The sequence below is a fragment of the Penicillium macrosclerotiorum genome, assembly GCF_028827735.1.
Source record: "Penicillium macrosclerotiorum strain IBT 26536 chromosome Unknown utg000002l_segment0_segment0, whole genome shotgun sequence".
Classification (NCBI taxonomy): Eukaryota; Fungi; Ascomycota; class Eurotiomycetes; order Eurotiales; family Aspergillaceae; genus Penicillium; species Penicillium macrosclerotiorum.
The window spans coordinates 1948652-1970465 of NW_026643082.1; the positions used below are offsets into that span (position 1 = coordinate 1948652).

Consider the following 21814-nt stretch of genomic DNA (forward strand, 5'->3'; position numbering starts at 1 on the left):
GATGGGCTCTGCGAACGAGAATCACTTCAGGATCCTTGCAAGAGGATCTAGCGTCCCAAGGCGGCGCGTCGTTATGCATGAGGATGCTCTGAAAATTAGGGGGCCGCGTGAGAACCAGGGTGGACTGTGGGGGCCAGCTGAACGTCCTGGAAATAATACACACTTTGCGATATTCTGTACAGAACACCCGGGTTATGCGCAATACTGTATTTATATTAGATATGTCAAGAATGAGCCCCGAGGATTTCAACAATGGGAGTTATACATATATGGCGATCTACAGCTTGTTGAAAAACATAGTCAACTTTTGTCCACAATTTACATTTCTAGAATATTATACAGCGTCTCAAGGGAACTGGTAAGCAAGATATGCTGTTTCTATTATGTTCAAAACGGAGAGAAGAACAGATCTCAGAAGACTGATTTGCCAATTTATTCTAATTAGTAGTTTGAAATAGCTGTTAATCGCGGTGTTGAGAATGTATACGAGAGTGCCAGGACTCTCAGATATCTCAGCTACGATGAGCACTTCCACAGCGAGAACTTCAAACGGGAATGGAGCGTCAAGTTTCTCTCAGGAAAATGATAAAATAGAGCCAATAGCCATCATTGGCTTCTCTTTTGGATTTCCACAAGATGCAACATCCTCTGATGCATTCTGGAAGATGTTGATGGAAAGGAGAAGCTCTTCTACTGCCATTCCTGCAGAACGACTCAATGCTGCTGCTATGTATCATCCCGATGGAGGTAGAAGAGGCCAGGTACGATATTACTTACCAGCACTGGAGTTTTTCATTAACTGGCCTGCTAGATGTCCGTGAGATGTGGACATTTTCTGAGTGGAGATATTGCCGCTTTTGATGCTCCATTCTTCTCTATCTCTGCTAGTGATGCGGCTGCAATGGATCCCCAGCAGCGCCTTCTTTTAGAATACACGTATAAAGCTTTGGAAAATGGTGAGTAACCCGATTTCAATGCCTTTCTTTATGAAGATCTGACATTATCGCAGCGGGATTACCGCTTGAGTCTGTGATAAGGAGCAAGACATCGGTGTATTCCGGATGCTTCACAAATGACTGGCAACACCTTACATTCAAGGATTCAGAACAATGTGATACGACGGCAGCCTTGGGCATTCAGCCCTGTGTGAATGCTAACAGGATCAGTTGGTTCTATAATTTCACCGGCAATAGCGCTAATATAGACACTGCATGCTCTAGTAGTTTGGTTGCTCTCGACATGGGATGCAAGGGTCTACTTTGTTACGATACGGAAATGGTATGTGAGACTTTTTTTTGGAAAAAGTACGACTGCTGAATATTTATCAGAGTGTTGTTACCGGGTCTAACCTCATCTTCTCTCCCGATACGATGCATGCCCTTACAAACATGAACATGTTATCCCCTGATGGCCAATCCTACAGTTTCGACCACAGAGCGCACGGTTATGCTAGAGGAGAGGGTATTGGGGTCTTGGTACTGAAAAGATTATCAGACGCTCTTCGAGATCAAGACACAATCAGAGCCCTGGTTCGCAATACGGGCTGCAATCAAGACGGATATACTCCTGGCATCACACAGCCAAGCAGTCTTTCTCAAGAAAGCTTGATCCGAGAAACATATGCTCGCGCTGGACTGAGTATGGAGCCCACTCGGTTCTTTGAGGCACATGGAACTGGAACTCCCGTTGGAGACCCCATCGAAGCCACTGCGGTTGGTGCTGCATTTCGGAAAGCTCGCACCAATGAGGATCCTTTGTATATAGGGGCAGTTAAAAGCAACATTGGTCATCTCGAAGGGGCAAGTGGTATTGCAGGAGTAATCAAAGCCATTATGGTACTTGAAAAGGGAATCATTCCTCCAAACTACAATTTGGAGAAGATCAACTCTAAGATTGATACGGAATTTTTGCGAATCAAAGTATGTATTCCTGGAGCTAAGTGGTTTCAACTGGAGCTAATCGTTAATCTAGTTTCCCCTTGAGCCCACCTTGTGGCCCACCAAAGGCCTTCGTCGTGCATCCGTGAATTCATTTGGATTTGGTGGCACCAACGCCCATGCTGTCCTTGACGATGTGTTTCACTATCTACAGCTTCGTAACCTCACTGGTCATCATATGACTATAGACGACCCACATTCTTATACTCGTGGTACCCTGGATACCATAATGCCAAATGGGACGCATGAGAAAGATTCTGAAGTCTCGTATGTTAGATCCTACTCTGAAGCATCTTCTAAGAGACTGCTCATTTTCTCTGGACATGACAAAGGAACTCTGAAACGGCAGATTGAGAGATACACATCCCATTTCAGAGAGCTTACTATTTCTAAGAGCCAGTTTGAGCCGTACTTACTTGACCTAGAATACACTCTGCTCAAAAGGAGGACACCTCATCCTTGGAAGTCCTTTGCAGTCGTTAGCTCAGTGGCTGAACTAAAAGCTCTCGAGGTCAATATCTCCACTGCATTCAAGTCCTCTCCTAATCCCAAAATTGGTTTTGTTTTCACAGGACAGGGTGCTCAGTGGGTTGGAATGGGACGTGAACTCCAGAAGTTTCCTGCGTTCCAAGCAAGCCTCGAAGATGCCCAGCAGTATCTTCTTGGCCTAGGATGCCCATGGCGTTTGGTAGAAAAATTATGGGAAGAGAGTGAGCTTTCGAATATAGATCATCCAGAATTTAGCCAGCCTCTCTGTACTGCAATCCAGGTGGCGCTCATCAGTCTACTGCGCAGCCTTGGAATCCGACCGACTGCAGTCATCGGTCACTCATCTGGTGAGATTGCCGCTGCATATGCAGTCGGAGCAATTTCGGCCAGAGCCGCCTGGAGAATTGCATACTATAGAGGAACATGTGCTGCATGGCTGAGAAACAGCAACAACAAAGGTGCTATGGTGTCTGTTGGCCTCTCAAAAGAGCAGGCTGAAAGATACCTTAACATGATTGCGCCAGGCTTTGAAGCTCTTGACTTGACAGTTGCATGCATCAATAGCCCGAAAAATGTCACTATTTCAGGTGATGTCAGTCAAGTAGACGCATTGCAGAAATTGCTCAGTAACGAGGGAATTTTTGCGCGCAAGTTAAGGGTTGATGTTGCCTACCACTCTCCTCATATGAGAAATATTGCAGAAGAGTACAAGATTTTGATCGGAGAGATCGAAAAAGGCGATTATCAAGACAGAACAGTCATGATGATCTCTACGGTAACTGGACAACTGGTGACAAATGAACAGCTTGTTTCGCCAGAGTACTGGGTCTCGAATATGATATCACCGGTCAAATTCAGCGATGCGATGGGAGGTTTATGCATAGAATCGTCCGTGAAAGCCCGGAAAAAGCTGGACCTCAGTCACCGCAAACAAGTCTGTATCGATATTCTTATTGAGATTGGCCCTCATCCGGCTTTGCAAGGACCAATCCGAGACATCCTAAATGAGATACCTGACTCGACCAGGATCAACTATGTTTGCCTTCTGGCTCGCAAGATATCGGCTATTCAGTCATTCCTTGGGGCTATAGGACAACTTCATTGCCTCGGGTATGCCGTGGACTTTCGTGAACTCGAAAGCTCCAAATCTGAGATACACAGAGTGCGCAAGACACTCACGGATCTACCAGAATACTCTTTCGACCATTCAAAGAGCTACTGGTACGAAAGTAGGCTCAGCAAACAATTTCGTACCGGCCCACAAGGTAAGCTGGATCTCCTTGGGAAGCCTGTGCCCGATTGGAATCCTCTGAAAGGGACTTGGAGAAACATGATTAGAGTTTCGGAGATGCCATGGGTCGAGGATCACGTTGTAAGTAGTCCTGTCCTAGTGTGCTACTCCCTGGGTGAGATATGACTGACTCAAAGATGAGATCAATGGATCTCTTGTTTACCCTGCGGCAGGAATGCTTGTTATGGCGATAGAGGCAGCCAACCAGATGGCAGATCCCAGCTTGACTGTTATTGGGTTTGAACTCAAAGATGCGTTATTTCGCAGACCTCTCACTGTTCCCCAGGATACCACTGGGGTTGAAGTGCAACTTACACTTCACCAATCGGAGGAAGGCATGAAGTCCTGGTCTGAATTCCAAATCTGCGTATTTGAGGAGAACCAATGGCAAGAGTGTTCTCGTGGTTCCGTTCGCGTCCGGTATCAACAAGCACCAAACGATGTGACTGGAGAAAGAGAACGGCAAGAGGAGCATAAATCGTGCCATGAATTAAAGGAGTCCATGGCACGTTCTTTCAACCAAGTGATTGACCCAAGCTCACTCTACACAATGCTCCAAAAGAGTGGGTTTGGCTTTGGACCGGCATTTCAAACAGTCACTGGGGGATGCTTTGGAGAAAATGGTGGAGCTGTCGGGGATGTTCGTCTATTCCAATGGCCAGAGAAACAGTATCCTCAAAATCACATCATTCATCCCACCTCACTTGATGGCATGCTCCATCTATCAATCGCTGGCCTAGCCCAGGGAGGGCAAAAGGCTGTCCCAACAATGATACCAACGCTTCTCCGAAATCTGTGGATAAGCAAGAGCGGTCTCAGCAACAACGAAAACAGAAGCGTGGAAGTTTGCACTTGGAAGGTCAACGGAGATAATCGAGGGAGTGATTTTAATGCCCTGGTCTTTGATCCCTCACTGGGCACGGTCCTGGGAAGAGTTAATGGACTGAGATTAACCATAATTGCGGATGTCGCTGCCGACCAGTCGAGTCTAGCGCAGAACAGGCAAATTTGCTACCATCTTGAGTATCGGCCAGATCCGCAGTTTCTCACACCTGAACAGACATCAAAATACTGTCATTTGGGTGGAGACCAAGCCCTCCAGCAACTGTCTCACTACTTAGATTTGTTGGGCAATAAGAACCCGGGTCTGAAGATATTAGATCTAGGTGTTGGAGATCGTGAATCAACTGTCAAAGTGATCGATGCGCTCCTGTTGGATGAAGATGCCGAAGCCAAACGATACCTATATCAACTCTACCATTACACGGATACCGATTCATCATCTCTCGATACAGCACGAGAGAAACTGAGCCATTATCCTAGAATCGCGTTTGAAGAATTCGATGCTATCTTAAGCTCAGAGGAGTCTGCTTATGACCTTGTCATTGTGAACGACATGCTGTCAACATCCCAAGATAATGCTACTATATTGCAGGACATCCAACGAGTATTAAGCCGCGAGGGTCGCTTGATCACTCTCAATTCAGAGAAGATAGATCCGGCCATTTTCACCAGAAACGGGTTTGCTGGTGTCGATTTTCAGATTTCAACAGCAGACCAAAATATCATGGTGGCTACTCCACACCCTTTCATCGTTTCCGAAGACTCCAAGAAACAGATCGTGTTCGTACATGATCCCCAATCTGCCTTTCAGGTAGAAGTGGCTCGGCAGTTGGCAGCACTTACCCCTATGGGCTCGCACCGACCTCAAAGTCTCAGTCTAACCGAAGTCCATGGGCTGCGTGGTAAAAGCAATGTTGTCTTGATTTTCCTGCTGGAACTCGACGGTCCCTTCCTTTACACGCTCTCGTCATCGCAATTTGATATACTGCGGGAGATCTTGATTGTCTCCAAGGATGTGCTTTGGGTGAATGCGTATGGTGGGTCTCGTCCAGGCAAGCCAGAGTTCGCCATGGCAAGTGGTTTAGCTCGAGCCCTTCGCAATGAATATGAAAATCTAAGCTTCAGCACGCTGGCCTTAGACCTGCGAGGTGAGCTTTCGAATTGCCAGCTGCTAAAAATTCACCACATTTTCGAAGCAAATCACTTGGGCCAGAATACAACCGGGGGTGAATGGGAGTATATCGAGATTGACGGGCTACTGAACATTCCACGGATCGTGGAGTCACGTCCTCTAGGGCAAGATATCCACGTAAGATCTCTCCCCGAGCAATCCAGTATTCATGAAGTCGGAGAAATCCCCCCCGTGAAACTCATAATTGGGTCCCCCGGGCTTTTGGATACACTCCAATTTGTCGAAGATGATATCTACCACAAGCCCCTTGATGCCGATGATGTTGAGATCCGAGTTCACGCCATTGGCGTAAACTTCAAAGATTGCCTCATCGCACTAGGCCAGGTACCAGGGGATACGTTGGGTCTAGAGTGCGCGGGAGTTGTGACCCGTGTAGGGAGCAATTCAGAGTTGAAAGCGGGCGATCGAGTGGTCATGGCCACTCCTGGCAGCTTCAAGACCCATGCCCGTGGGAAGGCTGGCACAACGTGCAGAATCCCCCCAGAGATGTCATTTGCGGAAGCAGCTACTATCCCTGCGCAGTTTGGGACTGCATGGGAGGTTTTACATGAATTGGCGAAAATTCGAAAAGGAGAAACCGTTCTGATCCACGCGGCAGCAGGAGGAACTGGTCAAGCCGCAGTTCAGATTGCGCAGCATCTGGGGGCAACTGTCTTCGCAACTGTGGGTTCAAAGAAGAAAAAGGATCTTTTGGTGCAAGAATACGGCATTCCCGAGGAGCGCATCTTTTATAGTCGAGATACAAGCTTTGCGCAAGGCATCATGAGAGCGACGGGCGGACGAGGAGTTGACGTGGTCCTGAACTCCCTGGCAGGAGATAGTTTGCGAGCGAGCTGGGCCTGTATTGCCAACTACGGTCGGTTTGTCGAGATTGGGAAGAAAGACGTCTTGGAGAATGCCAGTCTACCTATGCTTCCCTTTGGCAGGAATGCCGCATTTATTGGCTTCGACGCGTCAACCTGGCAAAAAGAGAGACCATTAGAGGCGAAGAGAGATTTACAGGCCCTGGTGAACATGTTTGCAGGGAGTTTCTTACATAGTCCTCGGCCGTTGCTGGAGTTTCAAATTTCTGAAGTCGAGCATGTCTTCCGACTGCTCCAAGATGGCAAGACGCCAGGCAAGATCGTAATCAAAGTGGATGAACAATCCCAGATCCCGGTAGGCAGCTCTTCCCCAGCCTCGAGGCAATTATTGCGATTGCTAATTTCTCTCATTCAAAACAGGCCACTCTCAACACCAGGCCCAGTTTTTCTATGAGTGCAGAAGCAACCTTCGTCATTGCAGGTGGATTAGGTGGACTGGGTCGCTCTATATCTCGCTGGATGGCCAGCCGTGGCGCGAGACATTTGATTCTCCTATCAAGATCGGGGCCACGTACCGAGATGGCACATGCCTTCCTGAGAGAGCTCAGAGACGAAGGAGTCCATGTAGAGGCACCAGCATGCGATGTAGCTGATACCGTTCGATTGAAAGAGGTCTTTGCGTTTCTGACTGGCAAGATGCCTCCGATCAAAGGGTGCATTCAGGGTTCGATGGTTCGAAGAGTAAGTCCCAGCGCATAGCCAATGTCCATCGTCCGACGCTGACTGGCTCTACAGGATGAATTATTTGAGAATATGAGTTATGACAGCTGGAAAACAGCAGTCGAATGCAAAACAGTGGGCTCCTGGAACTTGCACACTCTGCTTCCAAAAGGAATGGATTTCTTCATTCTGCTCTCTTCGGCATCCGGGCTGGTTGGCCTACGCGGACAGACAAACTACGCTGCTGGCAACACATATGAAGATGCTATCGCCCGTTTTCGAGTCGCACAGGGAGAAAAGGCAATCTCTCTTGACCTGGGTGCAATGATAGACGACGGCTTGTTGGCGGAGAACCCAGAATTGCTCAATCGCGTCCTTACTTACGGCTCCCTAAATCCAGTGCGCAGAGAGCAGCTTTTTGCTATCTTAGACTATTACTGCGACCCATCTCGGCCCCTCTTGGGCCCCAGGGAAAGCCAGGCGGTCATTGGCCTTGGAACAGGTGGTGGAACGGGGCTCGACAGTGTTAGCCTTGATCGACTCCCATTGTTCCGCCATCTGATCCAGGACAGCGACCGCCCAGTGGAAACGGAAGAAGACTCGGTGAGCCTTCGCCAGCTTATAGCTGAATCGACGTCCCTCATAGATGCCGCGAACATTGTCACCCAGTCCTTGATCCAAAAGCTTTCGAAATCTATTTCGACGATGCAGCACAATGAAGTGGATATCCACAAGCCCCTGCATGCTTATGGCGTCGATTCTCTACTAGCCGTGGAGTTGAGAAATTGGATCGCAAAAGAGTTTCAGAGCGATGTAGCTGTGTTCGAGACATTAGGAAGCTCGACCTTTTCGACTTTAGCCATGCTTGTTGCGGGACGGAGTGAAGTAAAGCATCCTTTATGGACGATGGCACACAATTGAAATTTTTTGGAGAGATGTGGGACGTTAAACACCTGGATTTGGACAATTTATATATAGTTTGTGATTCGAATCCAAGTTGAAATGTATTTCTGCAGTTGCGAGCTGTGTTCCTCAAGTTAGTCTTCTCAGTCTTCTGTAGGGTGCCTAATATTCAAGGCCTACGTAGACTCGGCCTCAAGATGGAGACGCGATAAGATAAAAATCACGTGGCGCGTCCGGGCAACGCGAGGCACGCGCATCGCGTCTTGACTATGCGCCCTTGCGATCCGCGGAAGTCTCCCTCCGCCACTTTATCACTTCCATCAATTGATACCGGGAGGATCATGACCCGCTTTCTCATTTGAGACCTGACTTTCAACATATACCTCAGTGTCCTCTAAAATGACTTCGCCCTCCACGCCACGGTCCACGCGCACCGCGTCGGCGGCGGGCGACTCTCCCAATATCCTCACTCCAGGACAGAAGATCAAAGCCATGATGGCTCAATTCGACAGTGATTTTGAATCCGACACCCAGGCCACCAACTCTTATCAGGATGTCTCGAGGCTGGACTTCAGACACAATAAGACATCTATGGGGAGAGCGTCATCGCGTCAAACCAATGACTCGGCAGACGACTCAGATGACGCAGACGAGGTCGTAAGGCCTAAAGGTCGGATGGCTGCCCGCATGCAAGGTGATGCGAATAATGTGAATTCGCTGGAAGAGCAACAAGTCTCTGCATTTTTTCGATTGTCCAAGGCCCTTCGATCTGAGAGAGAAAAGACACAGAAGCCGCAGCATCAAAGCGCTTCCCCCCAAGCCGATTCTAGTGACGACGATCTACCTCCTGCTGGATTCAAGAGAAGACAAAATGCCTCAGCCAAGCAAACCACAACGACGGCGAACGAAGACGAGACTGCTTTACACTCAGCACAGGATGCAAACTCCACCTCTCCCTTATTTGTGTCTTCTCCAGCCGCCCCACAAACTAATTTCAACAACGATGACGAGAACGCCCACGACAACTCTGAAGAGCAACCAAAATCCAATGCTAGATTTCTGGCTCTTGTCGCTCAGAAACGTAAAGAACGCGAGGAGCGGGAGCGAATCGAAGCTGATAAAAAGGCCGCAAGGCGGTCTCAGATGGAGCAGTTCAGCTCCGAGATACAGTCTGGCGAGGGAGAGGAAAGTGAAGCGGATGATGGAGGGTATGGCCAAAAACTGAGTCAGAAAACGCGTCAGCCGCGAAAAGCAAGCAAGAAGGCCATGGAGGAGATGAGCCGGGAAACACAGCGCATGAGCCGAAACATGCAATTAGCCCATCAAGCTCAGACCAAGAAAAAGATCACCAAGGAAAGCCTTTTTGCTCGGTTCAATTTCATGCAGCCTAGTGCTCCAGCAGAAATATCTGCCGCCAATTCCTCTTCGAATGCAGGTTCGCAGAACTCTTCCGATGGAGAGAGTCCTCTTAAAAAAAACGGTACCCCACATACCTCCCCCATCCTTGGACCGTCGGATACGGACAAGTCTGCTGGCCTAGACGTGCCTAAGGAGGGGTTGGCCGCAATTGATGAGAAAGCCAAGGATACTTCGCTGCCCACCCTTGGAGAAGCCATGGCTTCTGCCCATGATGTCCAGGAGCAGGCCAAACAGCCGAGTGTGCCCGCTGTCCTGAATGCCGACCTCAAGCCCGCTTTCAACCCCGCTGGTCACAAAAAGGAGCCGCGCAGACCAAGACAGCCCCCTGTTCGGGTACTCATTTCCCGACATGAAGTCGCACGGGGCCAACAAGATGACTCTGATAGCGACGATCTGGAAGTCGTCACATCACCTGGCAAGTCCCGTCGGGTTGCTGCCTTTGAGAATCTGCCGACCAGGAAACTGCAAGAGTCTGTCTCGATGACCAAGCTCAAGGCTCTCGCTCATATAACCTCACCCAATCGGAAAACAACGTCAATGAACCCCGCTGAGCTCTCTGCTAGCTTGTTATACAAGGCTAGACAGCAAGCTGCGAAAGAACGACGCGAACGTATCGAGGAGCTCAGGGCCAAGGGTGTCGTCATTGAAACTGCGGAAGAGCGTGCAGCAATGGAAGACGACATGGAAGATCTGGTGGAGAAGGCTCGCCAGGAGGCTGATGAGATTGCGCGACAAGAGCGGGCTGCCAAAAAGAATGGACATGATCTTGATGACGAGGAAGACGACGAAGACTATGCTCTTTCTGGCTCTGACGATGCGTCCAGTGAAGAGGATGATGAGGAAGAAGATGATACCAACAGCATCAATGACAACCCTGGATTCGTCGACCAGGAGGCGGAAGAAGATGATGAATCCGCTGATGACCAGCCCGAGGGAGCTCTATCGGACACAGACGCAGATGTTGGGGTCTCAGGAACTCGACGGAAGCGACGAGCTCGTGTGGTCAGCGACGACGAAGAGGAAGATAATCAACCCCCATCAACTCCAGTCAGACAGCAATCCCATGTGCTCCAGTCAGCCGAGCCGCCTCCATTCCTAGGGATGGGAACCACTGGCGATCAGCCTATCGGTTTGACTCAGGCATTTGCCGGGACACTGGCAGATGATGACACTGGTAGCCAGCCAGGCTCTACATCAATACCTTTCTCTCTTCCTGACCCCGGTCAGCCTATTCCAAGACTCCGTGCTGAGGATTCTGAAATTCTGGTTCGAGACAGCCAGGAGCAGCACCATGATGAACCGGAGCTTTCGACCAGCTACTCTCAAAATGTCACCCGAGTCTCCGAGTCCCCTGCCGCGCACAATTTCTCCCAATTTTCTCAGCTTCCTGATCCGACTCAAGACGAAGGATTTGTCTTCTCTCCATTTGATCCGGCTAAGCGGTTCCGTGGCACCCCGCCAGTATCGACTGTCGATACAGTCCTTCTGAGTCAGAACCAGTCTCCGATTGCGGAGAGAAAGGGCAGGCAGCTTCGACGGGGTCGTGCTGCACATCTGTCTGCTGTCGAAGAGGAGGATGGTGAGGGCGACTTTGAAATTAACCCTAGCGCATTTAACATTATGAAGAAAGCTGCCAAGAAGCCTGCTGTTGCATACGACAAGAAAAACAGTAAAGCAAAGGGCATTGTGGACGAAGCTGCTGAAGAGTCTGAAGATGAATATGCTGGTCTTGGAGGTGCCAGTGACGACAGTGAAGGTGAAGAAGATGCATACGACCACCAAATGATCAATGACAACAGCGGTGAAGTCGTTGATGAGAAACAGCTTGCCGCATTGAACGCGTAAGTTGCTTTTACTTATGAACCAGTTGCAGAGGATGGAATGCTAAAGCCATTTACAGTGACCACCAACGAAACCGGGACCAGAAAGATGTAGCCAAATTGCTCAAGGATATTACCACCGGAGCACTGCGTCGCCGTCGTGGTCCTGATGACGACTTTGACCTCGATGACTCGGACGACGAACATCTAGCACGTCGTCGCGAGAAGCAACGCGAATTCGCCAAGATGCGTCGGGCCCTCCTTGCGGATGACAAGATTGGTCAACTTGCTGATAATCCCAAAAAAGCGGCCTTCTTTAAGGCCATTGAAGATCGTGAAATTGAAGACGACTTCGAGCTGGAGTTCTTGGAAGAGGAACACGGTTCTCAAAATGAATCCTCCCAGGACGTTCACGCCCGGGAAAAGAATGATTCAACAAATGACGGCAAGAAGCGCAAGCGTCCACTTGAGCCCTCTGCTGAAGATGCCACCAACCGTCCCCCACCCCATCTTCGTCGCACCGCTGCCAGTGTCATGTCAAAGAAGCCAGCAACGCTCGCTGAGATCCGCGAGACTTTGTCTTTCCTTACTGAAACCCCCGAATATGACTCCTTCCATGAAGACGCGTCTCTTGACGAAGAAGATGCTGCTGCCGAGGAGAACGAGACTACATCTGCCAATGATGACGCCTACTCCGATGACGCTGGATCGCAGTCCAAAGATCGTTTCGCTGTGCCCGGACACCCACGGCGGACCCGCGGCAATATTGTGGATCGCATCGCCCTGCTCCGCCAAGCTTCGTCCAACTCCGCCTCTGCCACGTCTGGGTCTTCTGCCAATAACAAAATGGCCTTCCACAACGGTGGAGGCTCTGACGGACCCATCGGTTTCCGGCCTCCCCCCTGCTGCGCCGCATCACCACGGGCTCTTCATCATCCAGCTCCAGCACGACTTCAACTTCAATTAGTTCCAACCGGGTGAGTAAACCCGCAGCCTCTGGGCCGAAGAATGGTGGTGCCGTCAATTCTTACACCGCTGCCCGCGAGAAGGAACGCGAGAGACAGCTGCGTATGAAAGAACGCAATGGCGGGTCCAGCATTGCTAAGCTATTGAATAAACATGCGGGCGGTGGCCTTGGTGCATTGGCTGGTAAAGGCCAGTGGGATTAGATGAAGTCGCGGATCACGAACGAGCAGACCATGAATGCATGTTCTGCTGCAGTATAATGAATTGGTTTCGTGGGTTTATTAACGGTTTTATTCTCGGGAATAGCGTTTGCTCCAATGGCTTGGCGTTTTAGGGGACGGATCAAGATATCATATTTTGTTTTTGAGTATTACGGGTATGACTTTTCAACAAACGAACATAATACATAAATTAAGATCCTAGACATCACACGCGATCAAGTCTCGTCCGAGCACTACGTATTATTAAGAGTGAATTGCATTTTAGGGGAAAAAAGCATGTATCTACCTACAGTTGAAAGTACGTTACATGAATTCCCGCCAAGGCCTGTCTAATGTAGATGTCTCTATACTGTGCAATATGTATATTGTTGGCTGTCGGCGATGACAATGCCTGTCCATGCGCGTACATCAATCAACCCAGCGACCGAGAAGACGAAGACAGGCGGTATGGAGATTCGTATAAATTAGGAGCAAGGATAATAAGCTATATATATCTGTAATAAGAATAGATTATTTACACCTAAAGATAGGAAGAATAGAAGGTTATGACCCAATTTTTAATTCACCCAGCAAATCCATCAGCGAGCGAATCGTCTTTGCAGGTCGTTTCTCGCTCTCGCCATTTTGACCACGAGCCAGAAAATAGCTTTGCCAGCCTGCATCCATGGCCGCAAGATAGTCCTTCTCATAGTCATCACCCACATGCACACATATCCAGTCATCCATATCTTCGATACCGACCGGAGTGGACCCATGCGTGTGTGCCTCTGCCTGAGCTAACAAGCGAGCCTGACGCCTCGCAACATCAAAGATCACTCGGTTCGGCTTCTCTTCGCCCGCTTCATAGCTAGTAATGACAAGATCCAAATCGGCATCTGAGCTCGTCTGGGATTTCGCGCCAATTTCCTGCAACCGCACCGAATGTACGGAGGCTCCTCGCTCTTCGAATCCGGGCAGCTCCATGCTAGATAAATCTTGGTCCGCGCGCATATCGCCGACTCGTAAACCCAGCGCCTTCAACACATCCGGGACCCGATCGTCCGAGTTGGAGATTACGCCTATGACCACGCGGTCAAAGGGCTTGGTTGACGTCGTTCGAAGCTCGCGCATGCGCGCGAAAAATGGCACAACGTCGTCGTATAAGGTGTAACCCCCGGCGCCCGCGAAGCGATCCAGCAATGCGTTCACCAGGCCCGGTGGCAGATCGACATATTTGTCGTCTTGTAACTTAGGGGCTGTGGGCTGCCTTGCCCCGTCCGCGGCTAGCACCTTTGCGAAGCTTCCCCGGATCACCTCCTCCCACCACTGTTTCGGGCCCCCGTACCGACCGCGGAGGACATCAGCACGGCCGTAGTTGGGGTGCAGCTTGGCTTGTGCACGATATACATCCTTGAACGCGGCTTTGACTCGTTCCGGGGTGACAACAGTTCGCGAGAGACCGAACCGGTGCGCCGTTGTTGCGTACTGCTCTGGGACCGGCGGGCGGGGGTGGAAGAGGGTCTCAAAGGCATCCAAGGTGAGAAGCAGAGTGCGAGGGTGTCGGGCGGAGGTCGTCAGGGAGCGCGCGCTGGCGCAGAGCGGAGCGGAGGTCATTTTAGGGCGTGGATGATGTTGATTGTTGACGCGGTCGCGATCTTGCCGACCCTTTCCCGACTGCGCGCAATCAGTCCGTCATCGCGGGGAAGCCGAGTGCTCGGCGGCCCTAGAGATACGATATGCATAGAGATTACTGTTATGGTATTCTATACTACATGGTCAAGTTAGCTGAGAAGTTGGGTGCGAAGCAGGATGGAGGAATCGGCTATGGCATTTTGATCTACAGTATGTCCCTTTACAAGCTGTTAGCCCGCACTCGAAGCCCCTATAGTGGGCTGCTTGCCCATAGTGTCGGCCGAACAGACCCCCAGCTTTAACAGCGGTGGAACACTTTCATTTCGGTCCAGCAAATTCCCATAGTCCGATGATACGATAGTCCGATCGAACCTGTTTCTCGGAAACAAATAACCATTTAAAGTGTTTAGACTATTAGAGTAGCACTGAACTTGCCCAGTGCGTCGGCCGCCCCAATCGATCCAATCACCAAAATCTCAGTCTCGCAGGGGCAGCCACGTCACTTAAGTCTAATGATCCAAGCAGCAATGAAGCCACAGGCCACATCTAACCACTACTTCCGTCAAGTGGGCTCGGAGAAAATTGCTGGAAAGCGGATGGTGCTGAGCTAGTGGCGTGATGACGCGTCTTAAATTGCCCAGCCCTAATGCCCATCATCAGATAAGCTGCTGGGCAAGCTCCGGGCAGGCACTCCCTCGCCTCTGAGGATATTATCTGTCGCTCAAGCATCCGCGTCTATCGAGCAGTACTCAAACAAGAGGGCCGTTCTTTTCACAATGCGCCTGTCTTCGTCGTTGCTGGCTACCGGTGCGCTGTGGAGCCTCGCCAGCGCTACAGCATCGCCCGAGACCGAGCCGCCGCTTAAAAATGCGAATCACATCTTCAATACTATCTATGATTCCATGCGCCAATGGGGATCATCTCTCCATCATAATGGAGTTTCGTTCTTTCTGGCAAGTGTACCAGCCGGGACCCAGTTCTATCATGGGACTTCCAAGTCCAGTCCGGTGAACGGCACGGAGTGGCTCGCGTTTGAGCCGGAACATGCACTGATGTTTGCGCGGCCGCATCATGGCCCGCCTCCCCGACACCCAGGCGATGACGAAGGCGACCACCGCGAGGACGGTCCGGGAGGCCCAGAAAGGTCTCACGATGAACTGCGACGCCGCCAGCCTCATGGCCCGGAAGACGGACACCACGAGATGCCGCCCCTACCGCCGTTTGAGGCTTTGGACGAGTCTGAAGCCGGATACCTCCACACCTATGTTGCCGCGAAGGACCTTCGTCTTCTTTATATCGATGGCATGTCCGCGGCCAAGACCAATAAGGGCACTCTCGAATCCCAGGATGTACTTCTGTTCAACAACACGCTGGATGACTCGCCGCAGGAAGGAGAACATGGGCCACCGGGCGAGTTCCAGCGCGCGGTAAAGGCATGCGAGCTGGCTAAGAACGAATGGGGCGGCCGCATCGATGGTGTCATCCGTATGGAAGCTGGCTTCGAGATTATCCTTTGTGCTTTCGAGCGCGATCTGACACCCATCCGGATCTCGCAGGTGAAGTCGGATCCCCAGGGTCGGTGGGCTAAAGGCAGACAAGACCGGAAACACGGTGGTCCCCCTGGATCTCAGGAAGATGACCGAAAGAGACGCGGTCCTGGAGGGCCTGGCGGGCCAGGTCGGGGACCGGACTTGCCGCGATGGATGCGTGCTGTGACATCGCGGTACGATGGAATCGGAGGCGGCCGAGTGATTCTCAACTATGACCACTTCGTCACTGCATATGCCTATGATCTGGACCTGTTTCCGGACAACTCGTCCCTACCTCGCCTTGCACAGCTCTCGCATGCGGATGTGGAGCCTATCCAAAAGGACTTGACAGCCCTGGTTCTGGCTCACGACGCGGGTGAAGCGTCTTGGAACTGGCAGGCGACCGCGGACATGATTGTCACCCGCTACAGCCAAGAGTTGTCGTATATGGCCTCGGGCAAATTCTCTGATCTCGAGTCTCTGCAAAACCACCTCGAGGTTTTCCTGTCGCCATTCATTGACTACAGCGAGCGGGATACCGCGTTGGAGGCCCGGCGATGTGCCACCCAGTTTTTGCCCCTGGAGAAGCAAGATGCGACAGAGCTAGCTGGTCGCGCAGTGTATAGCGTAGCAAACAGTATTTGCTCGACCTTACTGGCGGCATGGGAGGCGCAAGAGCTAGAGTCGGCGGTGGAGAAGATTCAGATCTTGAATGAGTATCTGGGCTGGGCCACCTGGAAGAAGTGTCGCGGCTGCGAGGACAACGAGGTCTGCGTCGTGCCGATCTGGCCCATGGGCACAGTGGCAGATTATGAGAACCCTCGGTGCAAGGATCTAACAGGGCCTGTTCAGGACCCAGATGGAGAGAGCTACTGGGGCGGGCTGCATCCTTAATTTTCTGTGTTCTATTTCTTATCCAAATGACCATTTCTAGGGGAGGGCTTGTGAGATATAGAGTCATACATAATTATGGCTAAAGGTTAATATTCAAAACAGCACATGGTACCTAGTTCCAAATTGCGGTAACATTCTTCAATGTTTGCGAGCCAGTAGTGAATCACTTGACGACGGGCTCAGGAGGGCATGCACGAGGAATCTATTGAGCTACTAGCTGCTACTAGCTGCTATCAAAGAGCCTCAATGCGTGGTAACCCCTGATGTACTCCGTACCTGACATACGCCCTCCACGAACGAGGACATGGGAAGGCTGAAAAAGAGAAAGAACATGGCATTGCAATGCAACCTTGGCCCCATTTAGGGCTTCCCTCCCCGCGCAAGTAAAGTTGGCCAGTAAACCTTACCACGACGGGAGACCAGCCCGTTCAGCACTTCTTCGAATCAGCGACGCCCTATGCCTCTTGATTTTGAGGATTTTCAGGGGCACCACTTCTTACACTTTGCACTATTCCACCCCCTCTTTTGGTAGTGGAGAACCTGGCAACGCTGTCGTTTCAATCCCGTGGAGAGCATATGCCTCTATGCCCCATTCTGACTTTTCTAGCTCATCTTTTTCACCTCATGGAAATAGTCTGCTGAAGGACCTTGATAAAGCTACTGGGAAACTATTCAGGCACCATAGGCAAGCCCTAACAAGACCTGAGAGCCCGACTCCCTGGAACAGGAGGGGGGTTGAGGGGCGGCATTCATGATAGCCAATCTCGAAGGATGATGATGATGATGATGCAATTGTAGCGCGGCAGGCCCCAATCCTGCGCCCATCACTTCGTCACAGGGGTTGTCTTGCCCCTCAACTGGTTGTTATCGTCCTTCACAGGGGGTTCAAAGGGGACTGGGGCGGCTCCACCCCGCGACGGGGAAGGCTGCAGGGTCCACCGGCAGCACTATTTGACTTTAGCAGCCGCCTAGTGACCATGGAGCAAATTGCAATCAGCGACTCTTTTTTCCGTTCGAGTGGGGTTCACGCCGTTCAATGTGCCTGGAGGCGGGACAGCGCAGATCGTTGTCTTTACCATCATTCTTGTCCAATGCTCGCAATGACTGCCTCTGGCGGTGGAGGAGTCGGGCGGTGCAACTGCCGATCCACTCGCCCCGAAACGGGCTATCCCAAGCGTTTTATCCTGGAAGCCCGGTGCTTGGACCCAAGCGCTCGAGAGAAGGGTCTCGGGCTGGAAAGATTCAGAGAACTCCGAGGACCCTGGACACCGGGACTAGTCCCTGCGAACCATGTGGCAAATCCCAAATCCCGACCTCGTGGCATCCGAATTCAGGGCCTCGTGATGCGGCGTCTACAAGCAACTTGACGGCCTGGTCTTCATTCACGCTCCATATTCACGACATCCTTCTTCAACATCCACTCTCCTCCCCGCTGGACACCCGTTATTCCCATGGGGCAGAAAGTCAAATGCTGCTACCCGCAACCTGTGAGACTTAAAGCGGAGGTGGCAGATCTGCAGAGTGGCTAATGAAGATGAACCTCCGGCAAAGCTTATGGGAATAGCCAAGAAGCTAACAGCAGCCCCCGGGCCTCAATTCCCCTTTGCCGGTCTCTCCACCTGCTGTGTCGTGGACCTCTTCCCTTTGATATGACAGAATGCCTTGCTCCGCTTCTCTTTTTATGGGACCCATTGGGCTGAGGCCAATCCTCTCATCAGCAGGCCCCACTATCACCCTACGACGGTGGGAGTATCATCCTCTTTGTTTCCTGGTCTAGCGGGTGTGGAGTATATGCTCTTCCACGACATCAAGCACGAAGATGTACTGGTGGGAGGCACCAGAGACGGACGGCTGCCCCTGAGCAAGGGCCAAACAATGATGGAGGAGCATCCATAGATGCCCATGGACGGTCTATAAAGAGCTGCCAGGGCCATTTGACTTTCTCGATTCTTTCCAATCTCTATCCAAGAAGCTCTTTCTGTGTTTTCGGTTCCTACACCTGTCATTCCTTTTCCGGTTCCATACCGTCCATTCATTACTGCTGTTCTAGCACCGTCATTCTCTCAAATCCCATCAAGATGAAGTCCTTCGCCATTGCTGCCATTCTGGCTTCCACCGTCGCCGCTCTGCCCACCAACGTCATCTCCGAGGCGAGCAGCGTTGTGCCCTCCAACATCCCCTCCTGCGTGCCCTCCGGCGTGATCCCCTCCGGCGCTCCTCTGCCCAGCGGCATCCCGCTCTGCTCTCCCTCCGCTACCCCCAGCGCTGTCGCTAGCACCTCCGCCAAGTCTGTCCACAGCGTTCTGACCGTTACCAACCAGCAGTCCAAGAATGTTTTGGTCGAGCTGGAGCCTACTGTGGCCAGCTTGCTCACTGGTCTGAACCTTGGAAGCGCCACCGACCCCGTTGGCCAAATCATCCAGGTGGCTGACAGCGTCGGCGACCTCAACATTGGTAGCGGCTCAGGCCTTCTGACTGTCGCTACCAGCGAGGGCAAGGTCGCTCTGGTTAAGCTCACCTCCACTGTTGGTAGCCTGCTCTCCAGCCTCGGTCTCTCTGATGTTACCACTGTCGTCGGCTCCCTGGTTGGCACCCTCGAGAGCGCTGTCTCCGGCAGCATGAAGCGCGATCCCCTCAGCGATGTCATGCAAATCACTGGCCTGAACGGCAACAACCTCGTCGTTCAGCTCGAGCCCACTGTCCTCAGCCTCGTCACCGGCCTCGTTGACCTGTCCTCCGTCCAGGGCACCGTCGGCACCGTCCTGGCCGAGGTCCCCGCCGTGTCTGGCCTTGCCTCCGCTGCCGAGAAGGTTGCTGCTGACCCCACCCAGCTCTTCGGTGTCCTCGGTGAGGATGGTACCTCTGCCATGCTTGTCAAGGTCGAGGGCACTGCCCAGGGTCTGCTGGCCGTCCTCGGTCTCTCCAGCCTGGAGAGCACCGTTGGCAACATTGTCTCCGCTGGCTCTCTGTAAATGATTCCCCTCTTATCAGCCCTTGAAGGGATTTCATCATTCGCTTCTATGGGTCCTCTGTTGATGTGCTCAGAGCTACTGCTGCACTCTGGCTTTCGAGTGTGTGCTCGCAAAAACGACTGAACATGAGGAGTTCCCTGTTCCTATTTCTTTGACCAATTGGTTTAAATTCATCTGTACTTATTATACGTGAAAGCGTGAACTTCGTGAAGACAATTTCTTTGACAATGATTTCCAATATAAACTGATAATGTCTAGCTGCTATTTCATTTGGTATACTTCCCATTTGATTCTAGAGTCCGGACTATAGCATTATTTCATATAAAGGGCCCCAATCGATGCCTCAAAATACGATGCCAGTCTCATTTAGTACTGCACCACCCCCAAGTGAAAATCTTCTCATCTCTTGTTGCCAGTCGAAATGGTCTCGCCGATAGTATGTTCCATCAAATGTATCATCCCGGTGGCCATAAGTAAATGGCCAGACCCAGCCACGCACTCAGACAAGACTTGCACACAATCATCAGGATCCTTTCAAGCTTTCTGCGGCTCGGTATTTGTGCTGTAACCAATCAAATGATTGAATGATTCCTCACGGACATCGTATGGCTTATGCCTCGGCACATGCTCAGTGCTTAACCCAGCAAAGTTGGTTCACACGCCCCCTGGAGTGACGATCAAGAACTTGATATTCCAATCCGGATGCATCCGTGAATCCTTCATGCGGAAATTTGCTAGACTCGCAGTTAGTCAAAGATAGCATGGTAGAAAGAATGCCCGGGGGGCCGTGAGCCAGCCGTCGATCGAGCAGACTTGAGCAATAGTCACATTCTGTCCCCTGGGATTGACCTCTTGGAACACATGCATGGCTTCCTGGATTGCGTGCATTGGGCCCCAGAAGTTGAGTTTGAGGTGTCACCTGGCATCGGCTTTAGGGGTACCCTCTATGTTCTCCATGAGCCCGTAACCGGCGTTGGTTTAATAACAGTGTCAATATGGTGAAATCTATCGATGAAGTCAGCAACTGCTTCGACAATCTGCTCTTGAGAGACCACATCGAGACAAAAATTCAGTACAGTGGGTCCGTCTAGTAAATAAGAGATTATATGTCGCGAGCATTGGCAGCGATACGATGACCCGCATTGTAAACAATTTTTGCAGGGGACTTTCCGATGCCAAAAGAGCACCTACTTACTATATCTTGTGAGATGACAGGACCAAAGCCTAGTGGAAATACAATGTTAGCCAACCGAGCTATATTGTATAAGTGAATAGCGTTTTATTTGAAAGAGGAGAGACATCTCCTGAATAACGATTTAGAAAATTTGCAAGATGATGATAATTTTTTTTCTTGTGTTTATCTGAATATCAATGTAGGGACTTGAATATATCCGCCGACATACCGCTTATAACTAAGGAGTTTTTATTACTTTTTAACAATAAAAGATAATCTATAAGCTCCTGTAGTCTATTTTAATGCTCAAATTAAAGATTTAATAGTTATTTATAAGATAGCTTAGCTTTATAACCTACCGTACCTACTTCTCTTTCACTATGTACACCTACTAACCTAGTAGAATTGACTAACTGCGACAACTTGCTACCGCTGAATCCTATCTAGAGCCTATTTTACCCGGATTATATAGGATCATATATATATCGAGGCTTTCACATCTCTCCCTGTGAATAGCGTTGTTTTTACGCTCGTAAGATAGCAAACCGACTCTACGTAGCCGAACATTGTAAACAATTTTTGCAGGGGACTTTCCGATACTAAAAGAGCACCCACTTACTATATCTTGTAAGATAATAGGACTAAAGCCTAGTAGAAATACAATATTAGCTAACCGAGCTATATTATATAAGTGAATAGCGTTTTATTTGAAAGAGGAGAGATATCTCCTAAATAACGATTTAGAAAATTTGCAAGATAATAATAATTTTTTTTCTTGTGTTTATCTGAATATCAATATAGGGACTTGAATATATCCGCCGATATACCGCTTATAACTAAGGAGTTTTTATTGCTTTTTAACAATAAAAGATAATCTATAAGCTCCTGTAGTCTAGTTTAATACTCAAATTAAAGATTTGACAGTTATTTACAAGACAGCTTAGCTTTATAACCTGCCGTACCTACTTCTCTTTCACTATGTACACCTACTAACCTAGTAGAATTGACTGACTGCGACAACTTGCTACCG

At 50.4% G+C, this 21814-nt stretch overlaps 5 protein-coding genes across 5 annotated transcripts; 4 read left to right on the forward strand and 1 right to left on the reverse strand.

Moving 5' to 3' along the window:
• Positions 1-521: 521 nt before the first annotated feature.
• N7462_001834 (type I polyketide synthase) lies at positions 522-8196 on the forward strand (the record flags this gene model as incomplete). Its single annotated transcript, XM_057073560.1, has 8 exons — positions 522-761; positions 812-956; positions 1010-1278; positions 1329-1919; positions 1972-3798; positions 3860-6910; positions 6976-7296; positions 7351-8196. The coding sequence occupies 8 exons, from the start codon at positions 522-524 to the stop codon at positions 8194-8196; spliced, it is 7290 nt and encodes a 2429-aa protein (XP_056937201.1).
• A 381-nt stretch (positions 8197-8577) lies between these two features.
• On the forward strand, positions 8578-12586 carry N7462_001835 (uncharacterized protein; the record flags this gene model as incomplete). The annotated part of the gene is made up of 3 exons (XM_057073561.1): positions 8578-11438; positions 11498-12303; positions 12411-12586. 3 exons carry the CDS (start codon positions 8578-8580, stop codon positions 12584-12586), a joined length of 3843 nt encoding a protein of 1280 aa, XP_056937202.1.
• A 561-nt stretch (positions 12587-13147) lies between these two features.
• N7462_001836 (uncharacterized protein) lies at positions 13148-14197 on the reverse strand (the record flags this gene model as incomplete). The annotated part of the gene is made up of 1 exon (XM_057073562.1): positions 13148-14197. One exon carries the CDS (start codon positions 14195-14197, stop codon positions 13148-13150), a length of 1050 nt encoding a protein of 349 aa, XP_056937203.1.
• Positions 14198-14991: 794 nt separating this feature from the next.
• On the forward strand, positions 14992-16638 carry N7462_001837 (uncharacterized protein; the record flags this gene model as incomplete). Its single annotated transcript, XM_057073563.1, has 1 exon — positions 14992-16638. The coding sequence occupies one exon, from the start codon at positions 14992-14994 to the stop codon at positions 16636-16638; it is 1647 nt and encodes a 548-aa protein (XP_056937204.1).
• A 2078-nt stretch (positions 16639-18716) lies between these two features.
• N7462_001838 (uncharacterized protein) lies at positions 18717-19610 on the forward strand (the record flags this gene model as incomplete). Its single annotated transcript, XM_057073564.1, has 1 exon — positions 18717-19610. The coding sequence occupies one exon, from the start codon at positions 18717-18719 to the stop codon at positions 19608-19610; it is 894 nt and encodes a 297-aa protein (XP_056937205.1).
• Between the last annotated feature and the right edge of the window lie 2204 nt (positions 19611-21814).